The following is a 14,498-nucleotide window of genomic DNA, read 5'->3' on the forward strand; positions in this document are numbered from 1 at the left end:
AAAAGGGTATTTTCCGGTTCATTACAAATCTTTTTGTGGGCGGTTACCTCTTATAATAGTTGATGGCCCATTGACAAGTTTACTGGGCCTGGACTGGTTCTCAGCATTAGGGTTTACTATTATGGGGGTTAATGTTGTCACTGATGAATCCATGTCCCAGCAGTTAGCTCAGGAGTTTCCCTCAGTTTTTGATGGCACCTTGGGAAAGTATACAGGTACCCCAGTGTCGTTGGCGCTTGACCCTTTGGTTCCACCGGTGCGTCTGAAACCACGCCGAGTGCCACTGGCTATTAAGAGTAAAGTGGACACTGAGCTTGATCGATTAATCAGTTTAGGAATATTAGAGCCGGTGGACCAAGCCAAATGGGAAACACCCTTGGTCATGGCCTCGAAGTCCGACGGTTCAATACGATTATGTGGGGACTACAAATGTACTCTTAATAGGGCACTCGCACACCATTCATATCCAGTGCCTATGGTGGCACATTTGTTACATTCCTTAGAAGGTGGTAGGATTTTTGCGAAAATTGACCTGTCCAGGGCATATCAGCAGCTGGCTGTGGACTCTGAGACAGCGGACCTACAAACTATCATCACTCATCGGGGGGCATTTCGTTGCACGCGACTACAATTTGGAATTAGCTCCGCTCCCGGAATATTCCAAGGGCTCATGGAGCGGCTATTATATGGAATTCCAGGGACTTTACCTTATTTCGATGACATCATCATCGCCGCATCCTCCCGTTATGAATTGTTACAGCGGGTACGGGCTGTGTTGACTAAATTCCAGGAGGTGGGGTTAAGGGTGAAAACCGAAAAATGCACCTTTGCCTCACAGAGTGTAGAGTTCCTGGGGTTCCTAATAGATGGGCAAGGTATCCACCCTACCCCAGCTAAGGTGCAAGCAATCACCGACGCCCCCGAACCTAGGTCAAAGGCGGAACTGCAGTCATTCCTAGGCCTGTTAAATTTCTATGCCATGTTTCTCCCCCATAAGGCTTCTATTGTGGAGCCTCTGCATAGATTGCTGGCGAAAGGGGTTCCTTGGCGGTGGGGGAAGTTAGAGGCAGACGCGTTTACGGCCATCAAGGAATTATTGGTGTCCCATGATGTTCTTGTGCAGTACAGCTCGAAATTGCCATTGGTTTTAGCCTGTGATGCCTCCCCCTATGGCATCGGTGCTGTCCTTAGCCATGTGTTGCCTTCAGGAAAAGAGGCCCCCATTGCTTTCTACTCAAGGACCCTAGGTCGGCCGGAAAGGAATTATGGGCAGTTGGATAAGGAAGCCTTGGCGTTGGTGGCAGCAGTTAAACGCTTCCACCATTACTTGTACGGCCGCAGTTTCCAACTGGTCACTGACCACCAACCCCTACTGGGAATTCTAGCGGGTAACCGTCAAACCCCCGAGATTCTGTCCCCTCGAATGAATCGTTGGGTTATGTTTCTAGCTAACTATTCTTATGAGTTACTCTATCGACCGGGAAGGAGCATCTCTCATGCTGATGCACTCAGCCGTTCCCCATTGCCGATAGTCCTACTGGATCCGGCCCCCATCTCCACAGTTCTAGCCATCGACGCGTCCCCTATCACTGTCTCAGCTGCCACAATTGCGCTGGAATCCACCAAGGACCCTATTCTGTCTGTAATAGCATCCTGGATTATGCGAGGGTGGCCACCTTCTTGTGTAAATCTCGAATTGTTGCCTTATTGGGTCCGCAGGAAAGAACTGTCTGTGCTGCGGGGTTGTGTTTTATGGGGGGCCAGGGTCGTGATTCCCACGTCCTTACAGTTAAAGGTTTTGGGGTTAGTGCACATTGGCCACCCCGGGGTGGTACGAATGAAAGCGTTGGCTAGGGGTTATATTTGGTGGCCGGGGCTAGACAAAGCGATTGAAAGGAAGGTTGCAAGTTGCCTTCCATGTCAACAGACCCGAGCAGCCCCTCCTGCCGCTGCACCTCTGGAATGGGAAAATCCCAATATGCCATGGTCCCGGTTGCACATCGATCTCGCGGGGCCAGTAGCTGGAAGAATGTTGTTCATCGTTGTGGATGCGTACTCTAAGTGGTTGGAGGTAAGAATAATGCAGTCCACAACAACCAGCGAGATTATCAGAGCCTTATCAGCTATGTTTGCGACCCATGGATACCCGGACGTTATAGTTTCAGATAACGGCCCACAATTTGCTTCTGGAGGGTTTGAGGCATACCTGGCGGGGCTGGGGGTCCGCCACGCAAGGATAGCACCCTGGCACCCTTCAAGCAATGGGTTGGCAGAACGGATGGTGCACAGCACCAAGGATATGTTGGCCAGAATTACTCAGGGTACGTTGCAGGAGAGGGTGGATGAACTACTGTTAGCACAACACGCGACACCGTGCGCCACCACTTCTAAGGCTCCGTTGGAGCTGTTAATGGGACGAAGGTTGCGAATCGTGCTGGACCGGCTGCATCCGTTATATGGTAACCCCGGGTGACAGCTGACCAACGCCCGTACTTTCCAGATTGGGGATACAGTGTTCGCTCAGAATTTCATGGGGTCCCCGCGTTGGGTTTCTGGTACGATCACCCGGTTTCGGGGTCCCCGCGCTTACACCATACTATTGCAGGATGGAAGGGAGTGGCATCGCCACGTGGATCAATTAAGGGGCCGACCGGTGGATCTAGACCCAGGGGCAGAGGCGACCGATACGGCGCTATCTGGTAGCCCTGTCAGCAGTGAGCTGGGTGGCCCAGAGGCAGTGCCACCCTACGAAGAGACAGCGGTTCCTTGCAGTAGAAGCTCTCCTGAGCCGGCATTGGCTAAAGAGCTATTTCAATTCCCTACAACTGGGGAGTCAGAGGGTGTCCCTATTACTCCGGATGGCTCGCAGTCATACAGGTCGTTACCCCGTCGTTCTGAGCGTATCCGTCGTAGACCGGCGTATCTAGAAGATTACGCATGCACCCCCTAGGGGGAAGGAGTGTTATGTCCCTGGCAACAGCAGGGGGAGCTATTTTGGAGGGAATAGCATTTCATTCCCATTGGTTGTTTATGGAGTATAAGTAACCTGTCATTGTGTGGAAGTTCTGTGTTGTGTTAAGAAGTTAATAAACGTAAGTTGTACCTGCCTCAGCTGTCCGCTTGGTTACTACACACAATACTAGAACAAGGGAGCACTCCCTAAAGCTCATAGGTAGGAAAGTGAGGACAAATAAAGGGAAATATTTCTTCACCCAGAGGGTCGTTGATTTATGGAATTCACTTCCAGAAGAGGTCATGACAGCTGTCAGCCTTGATAGCTTCAAGGCAGGATTAGACAGATTCATGGATGCCAAGTGTATCGGTGGTTATTTAAACGGATGTCCATGTGCCACCTCTATGTTGGTTGAGGCAGGCAGGATTCCCTTGAGTACCATTTGTTGGGGGTCAGGGGAAATGGAGGATCTTGCCTTCTCTTTCTGCTCAAGATCCCTATGCACAATTGGTGGGCCACTGTGGGACACAGAATGCTGAACTCGATGGGCTTTGGCCTGATTCAGCATGGCTCTTCTTATGTTCTTATGTTGTTCAGAAATATCTAACAAATTATACTAATGTTTAAATCTATATTTAAATAAAAATGAGGGTTTGTTTTCTCTATTTTGAACAAAAGCAATTAGTTAAAAATCTACTATTATTGCCTTGGTGGCCTTGAATTTGAGCAGAAAAAAATAGGATCAGAGAGGGAGGGAAGGAGGGGGGAGAGAAAATATGCTATCAAGTTGGGAATAAAATCTCCATGACAACCTATCCTTAACCTGGTCCCACAAGTCTTCCAATGTTACAGTCATCACCACTGTAATTGAGTCCAACCATATTGCTACTAGTCCTCCTCTTTTCTTTCCTTCCATCCTCTCCACCATTAGATCCTTTTCCAGAAAGATAAGTCTTCCATAAAATTCCAAAGTAGAATAATTTGAGCTTGAATTTTGAATAATGTAATACTTGTTCTTCAAAGGAGAACTGGATTTATTTTGTTCAATGACCTACTGGTTTATTTTGTTGGCTATTTGTGGCATTCTCAGGAGCCTTCTCCCAAAACCAAAGTTCAGAGGCTTCAAAACGCTTCCTATCCTGCTTCTTTAAAATCCAACTTTCACTTCCATAGAATAGGGAATACCAGGAGGTTTCTGATCTTTGTAGGTATAAACACATCACAGCATTTGAATATTTTTTCCAAGGTCTTCGTGACTGCTGTATCTGTGACAAATTTTCGGATTGCTTGTTTCTTTATTCTTGATGGTTGATCTTAGAAGACAGAAGCGATTCACTACATCAGTATCTTCATTGCCAATTCTACCTGTTGTCATTAGATTGGTGTTCTTCAGAGATGGTATTCAGCTGATTTTGGACCAATTCAGGCAAACAGGTAGCAGAAATTTTGAGTAGTTCAGAGAACCTGCCAATACGACCTCTGTCTGGCTCCGCCCCTTCCGTTCTTTGTCCTATATTCCCTTGTTTTTTTAGCTCAGCTGATTCACATGGCAGAGCAGATTGCCATTCCTCAGCTGAGCTAAACAACAGTGCTGACATCAAGGGCAATCATTTGAGTGCTGCACCTGCACGCATGCATTCACAAAGCACACTCTTATAGAACTGGTACGAAAAAATTTGGAATCCCACCACTGCTCTTCTTTATACTTCATTCAGTCCCATTGCTTCCACTTTTCTCCTTAACTTTTATTACTATAGCTTGCAGATCCTTTGCATTTTCAGCTATCAAGGTATGCCATTCAGGTTATTAATTTTTCTTCCTCCCATTTTAAAACCATGGTCATATTTTTCCACTCCAACTTTCCAACCCTATCACACTCGTTGGCCAATCAGGAACCAGTCTGTTTCACACTGTTAATGTTCATACTATGGCTTCCTGACTTGTAAATAAATTTCTCATGAATACAATCTGAGACTCCCATTTTTTAAAAAACTATTTTCCATAGCTTGATGTGATAGACACAATTGAAAGCCTTAACCCTCACTTAAAACCTTATATCCCTATTTTTCACAGAAATAAACTCTAACATGAAAGGATTCTGCCTTTGCTTGGAAATATTGTAGAATGACTTTTATTTAAACTAGTGAATAAGAATCTATAAATCACCAATAGAATAGAAAATAAGAACTCGGTATTGTACATTATGGCAAATATTTTTGCATAGATTTTCTGGAACCCATCAGGTCATTAATCTTCTCTAACATCATAGATTCATTTTAGTCACAATTTCTTAAAGAAAAAAAGTGTGGTAACATTAGTAATCTAATTCTGTGAGCTGTAGTAATTTTACATCCTACTTGTCAATGACTACTTCAGCTTCACCCGCAACAACACAAGAACACACAGCAGATTCAAACTTAATATTAACTGCTCCAAACTTGACTGTAAAAAATATGACTTTAACAATCGAGTTGTCGAAGCGTGGAACTCATTACTTGGCTCAATAGTGTCAACCCCTAACCCCCAACATTTCTCCCTTAGACTATCCACGATTGACCTCTCCAGGTTCCTAAGAGGTCAGTAAGGGGCGTATATAAGTGCACTAGTGTGCCTTTCGTCCCCTGTCCAATTGTCTTTCCTTTATCTCATATATCATATATATTTTCTTCCTTTCATATATCTTCTCCTCTATTTTTATATATTTTCTTTATATATATCCTTTCATATATCTTCTCCTCTATTTTTTATATATTTTCTTTATATATATTACTTCATGTCTATTCTCTTTTATATGTATTGTGTATTGGACAAACAAACAAACAAACAAACAAACAAACAAACAAACAAACAAACAAATAAATAGAAGACTATCTCATATTCTGATAAGAAATTGGGACTTACCTAACTTGAAATAATTTTAAATGGTTTATGAATAAGTCTAAAATGTATATCCACTTTCCGAGAAATATCATAAATCAAAGATTTGTTTAATTTGTTTTAAGGGGAAAAAAATCAATAGCTTACTCTTTTCTTCCCCTTTATCATTGCCTTGTACAAAATAATATAATTTCCATTTTGGAAGCTTAAAGCTTGCTGAATTTATATTTTACAGAAACCAGAATCCTATATTGCTTTAGGAGGTGGTTGAGCAGCAGGAATGTTTACCTTTATCAGAAGCATATGCAATAATGTGACCTCAAATGAGATCATATGCTTTAGCACTATCACATACCAATCACGGTCATGAAATCCAACCCCTATTACTAGGGAGGGGGACACAATTTCTTGTTCTATCTGCTTAGTTTATCATTCCGCAGAGCTTTGTTGAGAAGCCTTTAAAAGAAATATTTCAATAATTATTACCTAAGGCAACTTGCTTCATAGTAGTATGATTTTGATAACTCTGGACAGTCCACACTTTTAAAAAAAGATTTGTATCCCATGTTTCCCCCCCACATATAACTCAAGATGATAAATACACCTAATGCTCTTCCCTAATCTATTTTCTGTGCAACAACAATCCCTGTGAGATAGGTTGGGTTGGCCCAAAGTCACCCAGTTGCCTTTTCATGCCTAGGTGAGCTTAGAACTCACAGTTTCCTGGTTTTTACATCAACCCCTTAACCACCATACTAAAACATCTCTCCTGGCCCAGTATAGGCCATCTCCTACTCTTTAAGAGCAGGAATGGACAATATCAATCCTTCCCCATTCACAGCCCAGTGAAAATGCTTCCCACACCTTTCCCGACATTGATTCAGAGCTGCTGTTTTCCAACTGCAGCCATCAGGTCCTTCAGAGGGTATGGCCTCTATTGCCTTGTCCAGGCTAGTAGCAACTCCAATGCTGATTGGTTTATGTATCTAACAAGCCAGGCTTCTCCTGTGGCTGATCAATGCCTTATGAAGTTCTTTCCTGGACTTCTGGTGTCTGCATTTTTTAAATAATCTTGCAGCGATCCAGTGATGGAAAGGTAAGTCCGTGAACTAACCTTTCCCCTAAAAGTCCGTGTATGCCTTCATTTGTGAGTTCATGTTGTGTTCACCCTTTTCAACTGCAGTTTCTGTCTAGATTAGAGGAAGCGTGTTATCTTTGATTTTCCCCCCTCTCCATATTGTACTACAAAGCTTCCCTTGTCTTTTAAAATATATTTAAGAAATACTTCAACAGATAGTCTTCAACTTAACAATCATAATTGAGCCCAATTGCTAAGTGAGACGTTGGTTAAATGGGGTTCTCTCCATTTTACATCTTGCCACACTTGTTAAGTGAATCACTGCAGTTGTTAAATTAGTGACACAATTATTAAGTGAATCTGCTTTCCCCAGTGACTTTGTTAGTTGGAAAGTTGCAAAAAGGGAACGCATGACCCTAGGACATTGCAACCCTCATAAATATCAATCGGTGACCAAGTGTCTGAATTTTGATCATGTGACCGTGAGGATGCTGCAATGGTTGTAGGTGTGAAAATTGGTCATGAGTCACTTTTTTCAGTGCTGTTGTAACTTTGAACTGCTGTAAGCAGAGGATTACCTGTATTGTACTGAACTATCTCAATGTAACATTTCTATGGACCTACAGAAGGACATAGGATCAAAAGAACTAACTATTCTTTATTGCCTTAACCACTGTAGCAAGGGAGTCACAAGGGTACCATAAGATGGAGGGGAGGAAAAGTATGATTCAGTGTCAAAGGAAATAATTTGAGAGAATGCAACTATTGACATGGATCTCTATAAAAAGTCAAGGAAGGCATGGGGAATGGAGGGAAGGGAATAATCCCCTAAAGCAGGGGTCTTTGACCCCTAGGCCATGGACTGGTACCGGGCCACAGCCTGTTTGGAACCAGGGTGGGCAAGCAGTGGGCAAGCACTTGGATGAAATGATCCCCTCTTCTTCTCCTGCCACCACCACTGCCGGTCCACAAGCCACATAGGCTGGGGACCATTGCCTTAAAGAAGACGACATGTGGGATGGTCCACATAGAAGCCAACCAATAAGGACAAGGAGCAGAACAATGACCACCCAGGGGCTTTACTTGACTGAATATCAGCCCAAACCAGGGCCAAGCCACTGCAATTCAGGCTAACATTGTTGAAGGACGTAAGAAACTTCTGGGAGCATTCTCGTAGACAAGCAGCTTAGGCTGTCATGTAGAATTACTTTATGTCACAGAAAACTACAGCTTGAGATGGAAGGAATGAGAGATTTCCCTCAATTTCATTATGCTTCGACAGAAGAATGGCAGACTGTATTTTATGATTCCATACAAGTGCAAAGCAAACATAAAAACGTACACTTTAATACCCTGAAGCTCTTTACTTTCTTTTCTCTCCCCCACCCCCTCCCGCCTTTCTTTCACATTTCTAGTCCCGCAGCTTGCAGTGGTACACATAGTGAAATATGGGCATTGCTTAAAACAGCCTCAGAAGCAAGGCAGGGATGAATAACAGTTATTAAGATTCATAGCGCAAAATGAGGCTTCAATGCTCAACATGGCGATCATGAGTTCTTCATAATCAGTAAAAGCAGGATTTATTACGCTGAATATATGCTTTGCTGAATTATAAATAATTCAAGGTTCAGATTTTCATCTATATAGAATTTAGACTTTTTAAAAAAGTACAGCTCTGATCATGCGGGTTCTCAGTCTTTACGCTGTTTCTAGCAGCTGTAAGATTAGTTTGCTAAGAGACTATTTACATATGCCTAAATATGTTTTGATCTGTACTATCTATGGACTCTTCCCGAGCAAGGGCACTAGCCAATGTCAGTATCAATGCAGTATATAATTGGAAAGATGCTGTGTTTGGGCACTGCTCTAACAGTAGATCAAAGACCTCACTGCCCACTTTGGAATGCCATTCTTGATTAAGATTGCCTGTCATAACATGATCATTATGGTTACTTTCATGATCTTCCTGATGTAAAATAAAACTAATGTGTGCACTAGAACATTCCTCATTTCTGCTCAAAAATGTAGATTTTTTTTCTGTACACAAAGGAAAGCAGACTTCTTTTTATGACTAAGAAGCATTCAGTATGTTAATAGTAGTATTGAATTACAGTGTTCCCTCGATTTTCGTGGGGGATGCGTTCCGAGACCGCCCGCGAAAGTCGAATTTCCGCGAAGTAGAGATGCGGAAGTAAATACACCATTTTTTGCTATGGACAGTATCACAAGCCATCCCTTAACACTTTAAACCCCTAAATTACCATTTCCCATTCCCTTAACAACAATTTACTCACCATTATTACTGGTATTCGCCATTGAATAAGACACTTGGTAATCCTGATATTTATAAACATAATTATTTATTAACAATAATTTTTTTTTGTTATTTATTTGCAAAAATTATTAGTTTGTATGATGTCATTGGGCGGGAAAAACCGTGGTATAGAAAAAAATCCACAAATATTTTTTGAAAAACCGTGGTATAGGCTATTCGCAAAGTTTGAACCCGCGAAAATCGAGGGAACATTGTACTGTATTTTTCGGAGGATAAGACTCACCTTTTTCCTCCCTAAAAGAGGCTGAAAATTCAGGTACATCTTATACTCTGAATGTAGGGGGGGGGGTGTTTGGGGGTGGAAGCTTTTTCTTTTCAGCCCTAACTAGTTGCTAACAATCTTCCCTGCTCTTACCGGCTTGCAAGCTCTTCCTTGTTACTCTCTCTGAATAAGGTTTTTTTAAAGCCCTAACCAGAGGATAAAACAATGTGCTGAAGCTGACCAGACTAAGGACGCTAGCCAGATGAATATCTTGTAAGCAGATTCTTTTATCTATTTCCCCCCCAAAAAACTAAGGCGGGTCTTATACTCCGAAAAATACAGTATATTGCATCATGTTGGTCAGACTGCAGCATTGAAATTTGTTCCCACTTCAGATTTTTTTTCTTGGCAACAGACAACTACCTGTAAGCAGCTACCTTTGAAAAGTGTTCGGAAACTTCAGATTGTGCAGAATGCAGCTGCGAGAGCAATCATGGGCTTTCCTAAATATGCCCATGTTACACCAACACTCCGCAGTCTGCATTGGTTGCCGATCAGTTTCCGGTCACAATTCAAAGTGTTGGCTATGACCTATAAAGCCCTTCATGGCACCGGACCAGATTATCTCAGGGACCGCCTTCTGCTGCATGAATCCCAGCGACCAGTTAGGTCCCACAGAGTGGGTCTTCTCCGGGTCCCGTCAACCAAACAATGTCGCTTGGCGGGACCCAGGGGAAGAGCCTTCTCTGTGGCAGCCGCGGGCCCTCTGGAACCAACTCCCCCCAGATATTAGAATTGCCCCCACCCTCCTTGCCTTTTGTAAGCTGCTTAAAACCCACCTCTGCCGCCAGGCATGGGGGAACTGAGATACACTTCCCCCTAGGCCTTTAAAATTTTATGCATGGTATGTCTGTATGTATGACTGGTTTTTATATAATGGGTTTTTAACTGTTTTTAGTATTGGATTATTGTTATATACTGTTTTATTACTGTTGTTAGCCGCCCCGAGTCTGCGGAGAGGGGCGGCATACAAATCCAATAAATAATAATAATAATAATAACTGTTGCTTATTCATTTTTTCTGCAATAATAACAAACATCCAACAATTTGCCAGATTGTCAGTGTTCCAATATTTTCTATTATTCTCCTGTATGTATATTTTTTTCTTGATCTGAGGTCCAAGATCACAATAAAATTGAAGTGTCAGTGTATGAAGGATTTTACAATTTATTGCATATTTTAGTTATAAGTGTACTCATAGCTTCTGTCTCCTTTATTTCTTTGAATAGTGAAGGTGAGTGACAGTTCTCTTTCTTTCAAAGCAAGCAATCTCTTTTCTGTGGTAAAGGTGCCATTAGATTACACAAGAATCTGATATGCTGCATATAACCTGTGTTTCAATTTTAATCGATTGGTAAAATTGTTATGTACATTTTAAAAGTTTTATTACAACGTGATATGCTGCATATAATCCATGTTTTAATTCTAATTGGTTAGCAAAATTGATATGTAGATTTTAAAAGTTGTGTTACTCTTTGAAAAGATTTGAAAGGATTCCCAAGGAATCTAGCACATACATTTTTAATAATTTATACAGACCTGGACAGTAGCTATATTGTATTTCTTAAGATGATGTTTTCTCTTTTCTAAGATGATGTTTTCTGTTTTTTTGTTAGTTGAAGATTGTATTTTAAAAGGGAGCATGTGTTGCCTCTAAAACAAAAGAGCATTTCTTTTCTTCAAAGAGGGTTATAATTTCCATGTGCAAATTGATGCAGATTTATTGATTGATTCTTTTAATCAAGAAGTACTATGGCTTCCATGTAATAACATTATCTATTACAATTTACAGGAATGCATTTCCTGCTGTGAAGGGATGATCTGCAATGTAGATGTACCTACAAATCACACAAATGCTGTTTTTGCAGTACTGCATGCCCGGAGGACATCAGGAGGTAGCAGACAAACTATTAGCATCTCCTTGCTGGTCATACTCATCATAGTTTTCAGGTTATGACATGACTCTCCTCAGGCAGAAGGAATTTGTTGTCTGAAGTTAACATGAAGACAATCTCTGGGGAAGAAGGAATTCTAAGAGGTCTTTTGTATGGATAAAAGCACTTCTGGGTATTTGAAGACTGCTGGTCCTAACATGGCAATGAAGATACTCTTAGATATTGGTGCCAAGAAAAACCAAGCACAAACCAAGCCAAATTTTATGTCAACTTGACTAGTTACCAGAAATATCAGAATTCTTTGTGTGGAACATAGAACAATTTGTGCCTTGGCACATTATTGTAGCAAGTTATTACTGTACAATTTTGAAGTATTAAAATTGTTCCTCATCTGAAATAATTGGTTTTCAGAAGTGATAATGCAATATTCTTATTTTATATCAAAATTCTTCCCAATTTTGAGGGGTCCCTTCCTAGCTGCAATCCTGACCCATTTCTGATGCTGTTCCAACCTTTTGATGTCCCTATGGTGGGGTCTTTATTCTGAATACTACAGTAGCCACTGTAGTAGCATCATTGGATTGAGCGGGAAAGAGATGGAAATAGTAGGGCTTGATAATCCATTTTGGGAATGGAGACCTCAACATGTGTCTAACTACGCAAGTTTGGCTTGCTGCAATGAGTAAATAGTTATTATTAGGAGTTCTTCAAACAGGTTGCACAGTTAGTTCCACACCTCAAATACCTATATAACAAGACTGTATCTTTTCTCCACATTGCCCTTGCTGACCATGATTTCCAAACACTATCACTCTGGTAGGATTAACTCTTCCTGGTGAATTGCAGTTATGTTGGAGGACTCGGGAGTTATCCAAACCATCTAGGAAAGTAACGAGTTCAGAACAACTAGTTGGTTTGCTCCACACTGAGAAATATGAGCAGAAAAGAATTATGATAGTTAAACATAATGGGCTTCCAACTCTTCTTAAAGAGCCCAACATTCAAAAATTTGTTTCCTAAGTGATCAAAGACAAGTTAATGTGAATCACCCTTGAGATGTAGCTTGAAGACTGGAAACTGTACAAAAAGCAGTTGAGATTTGTGCTGCAGTGTGTTGAATCAATTCTAAATAACAAACTGAGGATCATGAAATTTAATGAATTCATAGAAACAATATGGACAAATAAATAAGAATTGGTACAAATAATACAAATAAAGAAGGCTGGAACAATTGTTTTCTTTTAGATGATAAGCATTGTGCCCTATGTGTTTATAAATATTCTTGTTTTTTTCTCTGTCTTTGGGAAATCAAGTTTACAAATGTGTTTTATGCATAGTAAGTACCACATTAAACTAATAACTTTTCATTGGAAATCAGTGTTACATGTTCCTTTAATCATAACATCTGAAAAAAGTTGAATTTACCTCCTTCTAAACTTATATAAACTTACTCCTCAAATTGTTAAGCAGTACCAAAGCTAAAAGTTATTTTTTCCTTCCATCATCTCTAGATATCAACCCAAGGTATCTCAGTACATTTCTTCATGATGTAGGAGCAAGAATGCAGGCCAAGTGTTGCTTAGAATAGACAGTGTGCCTTTGTTTTCTGTTCCTTAGCTGTCTCAACTGGATCCAGTAGCTTTGAAGTTCAACAATAATTTAAAGTCAAATGAAAGTATAAAGAAAGGAAATTATTTAGAGATAAAATTTCAGTTTTGGATTGAAAATAAACCTGGTTTGTTGGTTGCAGCTCCATGCAGGATTAAGGTCACAGTCTCTTACATGAATCTTCTGGAGTTACTACCAGTCATTTAAATCATGGGTCTCCAACCTTGGCAACTTTAAGACTTGTGGACTTCAATTCCCAGAGCTGGCTGAGGAATTCTGAGAGTTGAAGTCCACAAGTCTTAAAGTTGCCAAGGTTGGAGACCCCTGATTTAAATAATGCCAAGTTAGATGGACTTGAGATCAATGCAAGGTAATATTTCATGTTCCTTCCTAGAATTTTGATTTGTAAGGTCAATGTCATTCATTCCAACTCACTATCAGTTAGTTAAATTAATTTCAAATTATCATTACTAGCAAATTGCCTATTATGCAATCTTTATTTGAATATTTCTGTATCCACAGTTTAGAATCATATCTAAATTAAATCCAAAGGAGTGCAAATTGATTTCTGACACTTCAGAATTTTTGCTCAGCCCAATATCTGAACCCCAAATCTTCAGGAACATCAATAATTATAATTATTATAATTAGTGAAATGACTTGCCTCCAGAAGTTGTGAATGCTCCAATATTGGAAATGTTTAAGAAGATGTTGGATAACTATTTGTCTGAAGTAGTGTAGGATTCCCTGACTAAGCAGGGGGTTACACTAGAAGAACTTCAAGGTACCTTTCAACTCTGTTATTATATTATATTAATTCAGATATTAATTTATTCAGCCTAACAAGCTGAAAAGAGAGAGCTATACAGTATATTTTACAGAAGAGATTGGGTGTTTCAAAGGATCTCTTAACAAAAGCAACTGTTGCAAATCAACTAGATTCTAGAAAATGTTGTGATATTAATTTGAGTCTTAAAAAGAAGTCGTTTTAGAGATACATTGTCTTCATCATGAGACCTGGAAAATTAAGTTGCCTCAATTAACTAAACATGCTAAATCATAAACCATAACTAATCAAAAACAATGATTTCTTTATATATGAAACAAATATCAAAACGTGTTATTACTTAGTTTGATAAATTGACTCAGTCTATTTCTTCTGGATACAATTTTTATGGGCAAATTGTTTAGCTTTGTATCAAACCCAAATGCAAATTAACAGTCCTAGCCATCAGGAAGTACTCAACATATATTAGAACCTTGTGAATCCTATATCTTTATCAGATAGATAGCCAAATTATTCATTTTCCTTTTCCTATTCTCAAAGAGCAAACTAAGATGGCTCTACTTGGACATTAGCATTGGCATGCCATACATTGTTTATATGCAACGATTCCTCTGGATAGTCTTTGTTATTATGTGAAAATGTCCATGTGTGCGTTTGTGAATGCATTTATGATATGTTTACTCTTGACACTATACATACATA

General features: G+C 40.4%; 1 protein-coding gene across 2 annotated transcripts in view; it reads left to right on the top strand.

The window, feature by feature from the left end:
• The window catches only part of LYPD6B (LY6/PLAUR domain containing 6B), a 110,320-nt gene extending 97,545 nt beyond the window's left edge, over nucleotides 1-12,775 (top strand). For both annotated transcript variants that reach the window (XM_070737096.1, XM_070737104.1), the window contains one exon: nucleotides 11,299-12,775. In XM_070737096.1, coding sequence (XP_070593197.1) covers nucleotides 11,299-11,463 — 165 coding nt within the window. In that variant the 3' untranslated portion in view covers nucleotides 11,464-12,775. The remainder of the gene's footprint in view (nucleotides 1-11,298) is intronic.
• Nucleotides 12,776-14,498: the final 1,723 nt, after the last annotated feature.

This window comes from Erythrolamprus reginae, chromosome 1 (genome assembly GCF_031021105.1).
Source record: "Erythrolamprus reginae isolate rEryReg1 chromosome 1, rEryReg1.hap1, whole genome shotgun sequence".
NCBI classification, from domain to species: Eukaryota; Metazoa; Chordata; class Lepidosauria; order Squamata; family Dipsadidae; genus Erythrolamprus; species Erythrolamprus reginae.